Genomic DNA, 9,683 nt, shown 5'->3' with positions numbered 1-9,683 from the left:
TGAATTTTGTTTGAAAGTGGGTATGAAGGTATAAAGTATGAACAGTGAACACCTACAGATTTTATTGCAGAGCAAACTGAATTCGCCACAGAAATCGAGAACTTATTTGGTAAAGTATGTAAATGTATTTAAAGTCAAGATTTCTGCTTTTTTCTGCATCTTTTCACCAAATATACCCGCAGCTATTTAATCAAAATGGAAACAAGGACAACATTAGGATAAATTAGGATATATTACGATTGGTTAAAGGAATAAAGCCGTCTTTTCAGTGGGTAAATCTGGCGGAAGTTTGCAAAAACGGCTAAAGTAACACTTTTTTCACAAAGCTCAAAATCCCCATTAGAGCAACTTTGTCTGTGCAGGTTAGCGCTCCCAATGAATGGCCTATATCGGGAAATCACGAAGCACATAACCAATCATAAAGCATATCCACGCCCCGGTTTAGAACCATCTGCCAATCATAACGCTGTTCTCATCCACGCCCAGTATCTCGAGCCAACCGCAGATCTCTCTGCTCCAAACACCGCCTTTTCACACAAAAAACGCACGTTCATCATTTCAACCTTCTCGCGCAGATTTTCAAGGCTAGTCAAGCAGACCGGAAGTGCGGGCAGTGTACTGTCATCACGCAGAGGAAAGCAGTCTGTGCTGAGGTCATCTGCTTCAAGGTGTACCTGAACTTTACCTGTGGTCTTTTAGCAAGGTCTGTGACACATATTTTACTGAATGACCCTTTGAACAAAAATGCACGTTTCTCTTTTTCGATTTGATTGTTGTGTTCATATAAGTGTGAGATTATGTTTTAGCTAGCTAACGTTATCTTAGCTGGTTGAAGGGGATATATGTGCTTATAATTACACCGCTTATTTTTTAAACGCAAAAAGCACATACTGAACAGCGGAGCAATTCACATCTTCAATCAAAATATATGATCACGTTTCATAGGAAATGTCTTTATTTTACATTCCATTGTTCGTTTACATCCCACCAGCATAGCAGCTAGCATTAGCTACAAAAGCTGAAATTATGCTGTTTATATCGCTCGCTTTTCCATGGTAGATGAACGGTAAATCTTTCTTTAGTTGTTAAGCAGTTTAGTTATATATTTCTCACATAAACATCTTTGCAAGTTCAACACCCCGGCTAGTCCTTGCTCTTTTGACATGTACTGCTAATCTCGCATGTTAATTTGTCTGATATTATTGTTTTTGGGCATGTCAGTTATTGCTAATCTCGCATGTTAATTTGTCAGACATTATTGTTTATGGGCGTGCTAACGGTAAGCGTGTTAAGCATCGATCAAATTGTCTATTAGTAAACAGGGTTTAATTTATTTTCAGTCATAACATTTCATTGTTTTACTTTCACCTTTGACTTGTTTTCATTTTTCATACTAAGTTACTTTAATGTGAAAATGACCATGTTCACACAAATCAGGCTTGACAGCTTCTAAACAATATTTCGTTTCTCAGTTAATTGAGTGAGTTTCTCAGTAGATTATCTGTGATCTTCACAGAAGGCGAGTAGGATGTCTGGAGATTTGCCACTGAATATCAACATTAAAGAACCACGATGGGACCAGGGCACATTTATGGGCCGGGCTCAGCACTTCTTCATGGTGACGGACCCCAGAAACGTGCTGCTGTCCAGTGAGGTTTTGGAGGATGCCAGAGTTACTGTGGAGGACTACAGGTCTGTAATCCCAAAGGGCTTCCAAATCCCAATCCCAATTTGTTTCTAGTCTATGAACTTTTGGGGTGAGTGCTGTGGGTAGATTCTTTTATTGCTGACTTTTATTGCTGTTTTGATTCCCCCCCCTGTGGCTTAAAGGTTTGACGTATTGCATAAATTGCATCTAACCCTAATCCTTGTATTGTAATATTTTACTCATTTTATATTCTACCAATGATAAAACTGCTAGATAATGATGATGGGAGGGGAACTGCTTTAAATTGATCAAAAGTGACAGTAAAGACATTTATGAAATGTAACAAGATTTCTAGGCTATTTCAAGTAAGATAAATTCTGTTTTTATAGTAGAATCCTGAAATATAGTATCACTGTTTCCACAAAAATATGAAGCAGCACAACTCTTTTCAACATTGATAATAATAAGAAATGTTTCTTAAGCAGCAAATCAGCATATTAGAATGTTTTATGAAGGATCATGTGGAACTAAAGACTGGAGTGATGCTGAAAATTTAGCTTTGTCATCACAGGAATAAATGAAAATTTAAAATATATTTAAATAAAAAGTTATTTTAAATTCTAATAATATTTTACAATATATTGTTCTTTTTGCTGTATTTTTGACCAAATAAATGCAGCCTTGGTGAGCATGAGAGATTTCTTTCAAAAATATTTAAAAATTACTGACCACAAACTTTTATGTGAGGTTTCTTTTTCTTTTTTTTACTTGCTCTGATGCCCTGTGAACTGAAGTCTTATAATTGGCTGTTTTCAAAACTCCCCCCTCTCCCATTGGTCAGACTAACAGATCCCAGTCCCACCCCAAATGCCATTGGCCAGTGTTGCTGGTTGAAATGCTCAAACAAAAATAGCAATGTTTTGAAAACGCCACAGAGCTTTTCGTAGGAATCAACCTATGAATGGCTTACTGGCATAAGTCTCTGCATATTAAGCAGGGATTTAAAATCCCCAAAATAACACACTTTACCTTAAATATTGTTTCAGCTCTCTATGTTGTTATCAGTTTAACATAGGATGAATCTGTTACATTTATTGTTTTGATGTGTTACTGTACATGTCTTGAATAAAATATCTGTCTGCTCTGCTGTGCCCTTTCACAGGTTGGGAGTCGTGAAGCCTGGGCTAACAGAAGATCAACTATGGAGGGCCAAATACATCTACGACTCTGCTTTCCACCCAGACACAGGAGAGAAAATGCTGCTAGTTGGACGCATGTCTGCACAAGTACCCATGAACATGACCATTACGGGTTGCATGCTCACCTTTTACAGGTAAGAAGAGCACTGTCACTCTTGATCATTCATCGTTCTGAACACCATATGGACAGGAAGTGTATTTAGACCTGAAAATGTTATACATTTGAGCTATAAAAGGAAAGGGAGTAAATCTTTCCATGGCTGGGATAAACATCCCCGCTCAGTTCAGGGAATATTTCCTAAATGAGTCATCATGGAAAAGACAGCAGTACTACTGAACGGCTAAGTTTGGTGGTTTGATTCAGGGTTAGAAGGTTGACTGTGTTTTATGGCAGTATTTTGTGTTCTTAAAACTTTTGAGAGTAAAAGAATACTTTTAATAAGATGCAGTTATTTTTTCCCAGTTTTGAAGACACATAATTACTCGGATCAGTGAGTCATCTGCAAATGTGTCATTTTGAGTAAGATCAACATGTGACTCAAATTACAGGCTTGTGTGGGAGATTCTTACGACTGCAGCATTGTCCAAGAAGTCTCATAATAAATGTCTTTTATTTTTTTTATTTTTTTTAAATACACGTTGCATTTTTCATTAAATTCAAGTTTCTCTCTATGTTTTCAGGACAACCCCAGCAGTGGTGTTTTGGCAGTGGGTTAACCAGTCCTTCAATGCCGTTGTCAACTACACTAACCGCAGTGGAGACGCGCCACTCACTATGAAGTATGAAGGCTAAGATCACTACTAGAAACAGTCTAGCTGCAGGTTTCTATAGAAGGCCTCATGGCAACCCACCTTTTGATGGTGTGATGATGTGTTTCGCCCACATTGTCTTTTGGTATATTTTTCACCATTAAAGCCGGGCGTAAACGCTACGATTTTTGATGTCGTAAAAGCTTTTCTTTTTTTCTTCTTTTGGGAGGAATCGTGTAAAAATCGTTGATGCTCTTATGGTCGCGGCTTGCATTGTGTGAGAAATTACGAGCCAATTTGAGTAAGTTACAAAGCACCTCACGATAATTTTTGAATAACGATAACATGTTCGAAAAATTCGGGGAGTTGACCCAATTTTGACCATTGGACATAGGCTGTCTCCTATTGCCAAATCAATGTCACATATGCTAGATCTATGAATATTTTTTATTATAGTCCATGTAACATACACTTGCACATACACTGACACACACACACACACAAATATACACTCTCTAATTGTCTTTGTTAAAAGGAATGGTTGTACTGTTCTCTTCGTTTTAGCAAATCATTTGCACACTCGTCTTTTTATTTTCTTTCTTTTTTCTATCCAAAGCCATAGCAGCAATTTTGAAAGCTCCGGTCTCTGTGTTTAGCGCAAAAGCTCATGCGATTGCCGCCAGCTCGCCGTGCAGTACAGTCATGCTGTGTACCAGCTGCTTTTACATGATTATCAGGCTAACTGACTCACAACGTGTGCAATTGCTCACGACCTCCCGAGTGTCCGAGCTCGCAGTGTACGCCCGCCTTTAGTGTCCTGAAAGCTGTTGCATGAGCCATATGACTCAAATGGTGGAGTCTATTCCACCTGCACTTCATGAACTTCCCATGGAGCAGAGATGTCATTGTTTCATGATCACTACACATGCTGAATACTCGCAGATTTAAATAGCATGATCATTTTTTTTGTTTCCATTCTGATAATGTTTATTAGCAGTTTATCATCTAACAATATAAATGCCTGTAGCATTCTTTCACCAAGCATCAGTTGTTGGATTTAGGAGTTACGTAACGAGGCTTATATTGTTTTAATATTGTTTGTACACATGCTTTAGGGATGAAATCACTACTTAACAACATTGCTCTTTCTGAACTATAGTCTTGGTAAAGGAAAAATTCTGTAATGTCAGTGTGGCAATTATGAGCTTCATGAGAAATATTTATATAGTGATCTGCTCAGTAACGCATAACAATACATAATACTTAATGCAAATGATTTTCGCCTCTACAGTCAGCTTGGTGCAGCCTACGTCAGTGCGACCACTGGAGCTGTAATAACAGCCCTTGGCCTGAAGTCTCTAACCAAGGTCTGTCCTTTCCTTAAACTGTCTCAATATTTATAGTTTATTACAGTGACTTTTTAAATTTTTTGAAGATATTGGTTTACTACTCAATTTTCTTTATACATTCCATTTATATGTTTTTGAAATAACTATATTACTGTATACTTACAAGACTGCATATATTTGATCTACATTACTGTAAAAAATGACAGTTAAATATTATTAGAATTTAAAATGACTTTTCTATTTTAAAATGTAATTTTTTCCTGTAATGGCACATGAAAGTCTTTTTTCCTGAATTAGAATAGAATAGAAAATAGAAAATTCAAAAGAGCAGTATTTATTTGAAATAGAAATATTTTCTAACATTATGAATGTATGTACTGTCACTTTATCAATTTAATGTGTCCTTGCTGAATACCAGTATACCTTTCTTTAGATTTATACTGTATATATTAATAAATCTTACTGACCCTAAACTTTTGAATGATATGTGTACATATATATTTATATATATATATCCCCCCCCCCCCCCCCCCCTGTATTCAGACACATAAACAAACCTGTCATACAGCAGAAAAGTGAAAGTGACTGCTTTTTAGGCTTAATTGTTGATCTTGTGTGACAGTACCATTTGAATTACTTTTAAATGCTTGTTTATATTTTGTGGACAATTTTTGGCAGTAGTCATTCAATGTCTTATCTCTCTCCAGCACTTGCCTGCTATTATGGGGCGTTTTGTTCCATTTGCTGCAGTGGCAGCGGCAAACTGTATCAACATACCCTTCATGAGACAAAGGTGAGTGAAAAAAAGACTGAGATGGCTGAAAGACATTACAAAAGAGAAAGTCAGGAATATCACTGTAAAAGTCAGGAATATCACTGTAAAAAGAAGGATAGAGTTTTAGGACCTGTAGTAATATTAGAACAGCTTTCCAGAGCTGGAGACACCAGAGCAGGAAGGTTGCCAAAGTTGTGTTGTTTCTGCTCCATATGAGTAACATTGGTTTTGCTATGTTTCACAGAATCAAGAAATGCTGTTGTTGTAATGTTAGCTATAGTAGGACAGTTTTGAGTGCTATTGTTTGTCTGGAGCTGGAGCCCTGCTGGCGACTAACAACCAACTCTTGCTTGAATATACTCTTGTGTACTGTATGTAACATTTTTGTAGTTCCCTGTCGTCCGTCATCTTGGCTTTATTTTTCACAAAGCATTTTTTTGTTGTTGCTTTGCTCCAGTTATGATACAGAAATACTGATAGATTTTAGGGGCAGAGCAAAGAAGGGTGTGTTTGTTTGTTTGTTTGTTTTCTCAGAAATTGCTTACTGCACCTTTAATTGGCTTTAAAAATGTTGAATTGACCATTGAATGAGTTCTCTCTTTTTTAATGCTTCTACAGAGAGCTGAAGTGTGGTATCCCTGTTACTGATGCTGAGGGTAAACGTCTCGGAGAATCAACTAAAGCTGCTCAGCAAGCCATCGTGCAGGTTGTGGTGTCTCGTATTGGCATGGCAGTGCCAGCCATGGGTAAGCTTTTGTAAAAAAATAATGGAGTTTCTCTATATTTCTGGTGGTTTTTTTTATTTTATTGGTTGATTGATTAATTTTAATAACCTCTTATTCACAGCCAAAAAAAGTGGTAAAATATGAAATTAAGAGAGTGTTCTCCTTGTATTTTATTTTTTTGCATTGGTTTTCTCAAACAGCTATTCCTCCAGTTATTATGAATGCCCTAGAGAAGAAAGCTTTCATGAAGGTAAAGAATCACAGAGTCATTTCAAGCATTTCTCTGAATCTGTAAGCAAATTGGATGTTTTTAAAGTGCATCGCAAAATTTCTGTCCATTTTTCAGCGTTTCCCGGTTCTCAATGCCCCTGTACAAGTTGGACTTGTTGGATTCTGGTAAGGTTTTTTGTTTTTTTTGGTCAGTGTTTATTTGCTATACACAGCAATACTGGTTTAAAACAATGAATGAATGATTTATTTTAAATATCCATCCCCACAGCCTGGTGTTTGCCACTCCGTTGTGCTGCGCCCTGTTCCCACAGAAAAGGTGAGTGCTACTTATATTATCTATTTTCCCTAGTTTGTTCGATGTGCTGAATTGGGATGTCTTTTTGTCTCTGTGAAGTTCTATGAAGGTGAGCAGCCTGGAGCCGGAGCTTCAAGAGAGTTTGCGACAAAGCAATCCTCACACCACCACTGTTTATTTCAACAAGGGTCTGTAGAGCAGTCTAGGTTGCAGCCCATTCTGATGTCTTCCATTGCACTGGAGGTTAGTGGGCACAACCTGAAAGGCAGAATTTTGTTTTTGTTTTTTTGCTGTTCTGAGTTATATATTTTTGTCAATTTTACCCATGCTATTGCACAATCCTTAATGACTATATGTACAATGAAGGGCAGAACTTGCTGCTGGATTTAGTTAAGCTTGAATATTAACTGCTGCATTTATGTATAAACCCCATCACACACATGTTGACTTATTTACCAATACATTCATCACTTTGATTTATTCTAGATTACCATATGCGTATTGTAAGATTTTTAGTTTCATTTATATTCTTTAGTTAGTGTTCTAAGTTTTCCAGGTTTGTGGCTCAAAGGTTTCTCTCACATGCACGTTCTTACTGAAGACAGTTCCAGAAATTGGGTTTTCAACTTTATTCTGCCAGGAGTATTTCCACCTTACATGCTCCATTATGTGCCCATTAAGTGCACTTATGCAGCAAATGCAGTATACTTTACTCTCTGTACTGCAAAAGAAGCCCTAAGATGTGCTAACACTCCTTCATCAGCACATCAAAATACTAATTATTAGGTGACTATCTCTGATGTACATCTTTACTTCCTGCAGGCCATACTTCATTATTTCTGTTTAAGCCTTACAGGCCTGTGTGGTTTCGAGTCATAGCAAAGGTCTCTGAGATATTTAGTTGTGTGGATTGTAGTTTGTGTGTTATTGAAGAATTGTAAAGAGGTCAAAATAATATCTATTGTTATTTGCATTTGTGTGATTGTAAAAAATAATTCCCCCTAATGGGACAGAATATGTCTGGGCTTAAAGACAAAAGCACTACATCTCTCAGACAGCAAGAGCGATTTATACGAACAGAGTTCACTCATGCTCGATAGATGAAATATGCTCAGTCAGAGTATGAAGAAAGAGTTGATTCATATGCCCTGTTTTGATCATCTATCATCTCAGACATTAAGTTATGGGAACAACAATCAGATTTATTTATTGTTGTCATGGGGGAATCTATGAGATGTTGTATCAATAATAATATATATATTTATATATAATGTATATGTATATGATGTCAGTCATAGTGTCTGTAGTGTATGATGTAACCTAACCTTTTGTCAGTTAACGGCCTACTGTAATCTGAGCGAATAAGATCAAACTTGTTTTCCTGACATATTGTTGTACTGTTACAGTGTGTAGTTTTTGTTGCTTGGTTACTATTGTTTTTGTGGATTGAGTTAAAAAACGTTTACAGTGTTTCTTTGCCATCAGACTCTCAGAACTCTCATTGATGTGATGTTATTCTCATCATGTCCTCTGAGAGGCGACAGAGATCTGTTAGTTTTTGACTTGAGCACTCCATGCAGGCAAATATTGTTTAGCCTAATATCTTAGCACATTATATGTTACATAAGTATGCGGTTGAAAAAAAAGTAGTGCTGTGGAAAACAGTCAGGAATTAATGCACAATGTCCCTGTTGCTATGATTGCTAGAGAGAGCTGTCGGATATGTTATGCAAATAAGACTATGTGATTGTGATTTATACAAAAATGTCTAAATTTCCTTTTGGAATGTCCTGTTACACCAAATCTTACAGAAAAGTATAACCACATGCTGTCAAGATTTATTCTTCCTATAATAATGCAATGTACCAGCACAAGTTCAGTCGGTCGTTTAATGCACCAAAGTCATGTAATATAATGATGTATATTGATGCTCAACATAATAGACAAAGAGTTCCAAACTTAAACAAGGGTGTTACTTGTCTTTCTCAACAGACATTATGCTGTCATATCCTCTTTAATCACAAAACTTTTATTGTAACATTTTACTAGAAGTACACCAGGTTACTTAGTAAGTTTTATGATTGTAAATTGCACTAGACCACTGACAATGTTTATTGGAGATCTCATGAAAAAGTGTTTTATTGTGTACAAATGTAATAATTTAGTGAACCTAATTAATAGAAAACCATTGTTATAATTGTACACACACAAGATTGTTAATGAACATACAATGGCCATTGTGTTCTTTTCTATTGACAGTTATAACATTATGGTTGTCCATCAATTAAAAATAAAGATTGTCACACCAAAAAAATTTGGCATGTTACAAAAATGAGACCTTACAAAGGAAAACAATTCTGTTACTGTACATATTCCTGATGCTTAGAGCACATATTTATTGATAGGTCTCCCACAGCATGGAAAGTGCAGACTAATGCAAGCACAATAAATGGTCATGCATATAAATGTCACTCCAGGAAGACCCACTTTAGCACAATTATTATAGTTATTATTGGTGCTCGTTGTGTTTTATTTTTCCAGCATTTTATATAGTTTTGTTAATCCTTGTGTGTATTTTATCTGGAACAATGTAATAAAGATATTAAACGAACAGTCTGAGACTATATTTTGTCAGCACTTGCTATAGAGGTGCCTTGGCTCGTACTTAAAACTTAATATTTGGCTTATAACAGTCGATCAGTTAATCAGAC

General features: G+C 36.4%; 1 protein-coding gene across 1 annotated transcript; it reads left to right on the top strand.

Moving 5' to 3' along the window:
• The first annotated feature begins 568 nt into the window (after positions 1-568).
• sfxn3 (sideroflexin 3) lies at positions 569-9,583 on the top strand. Its single transcript, XM_077197179.1, has 11 exons — positions 569-703; positions 1,517-1,692; positions 2,811-2,981; positions 3,529-3,627; positions 4,889-4,964; positions 5,654-5,739; positions 6,340-6,467; positions 6,647-6,696; positions 6,793-6,842; positions 6,946-6,993; positions 7,072-9,583. Exons 2-11 carry the CDS (start codon positions 1,529-1,531, stop codon positions 7,166-7,168), a joined length of 969 nt encoding a protein of 322 aa, XP_077053294.1. The 5' UTR covers positions 569-703; positions 1,517-1,528; the 3' UTR covers positions 7,169-9,583.
• The last annotated feature ends 100 nt before the right edge of the window (positions 9,584-9,683 follow it).

Source organism: Siphateles boraxobius, unplaced genomic scaffold (genome assembly GCF_051911475.1).
Source record: "Siphateles boraxobius isolate OS27281-9 unplaced genomic scaffold, OSU_SipBor_1 37, whole genome shotgun sequence".
Taxonomy (NCBI): domain Eukaryota; kingdom Metazoa; phylum Chordata; class Actinopteri; order Cypriniformes; family Leuciscidae; genus Siphateles; species Siphateles boraxobius.
This window is presented reverse-complemented; position numbering and strand designations above follow the sequence as displayed.

Excerpts from the sequence above, each read along its gene's own strand:
- sfxn3 (XM_077197179.1), top strand. The coding sequence starts at position 1,529 with ATGTCTGGAGATTTGCCACTGAATATCAACATTAAAGAACCACGATGG. Across the intron at positions 3,628-4,888 it reads GACGCGCCACTCACTATGAA|TCAGCTTGGTGCAGCCTACG; the intron begins GTATGAAGGCTA and ends TCGCCTCTACAG. Across the intron at positions 6,468-6,646 it reads CATGGCAGTGCCAGCCATGG|CTATTCCTCCAGTTATTATG; the intron begins GTAAGCTTTTGT and ends TTTCTCAAACAG.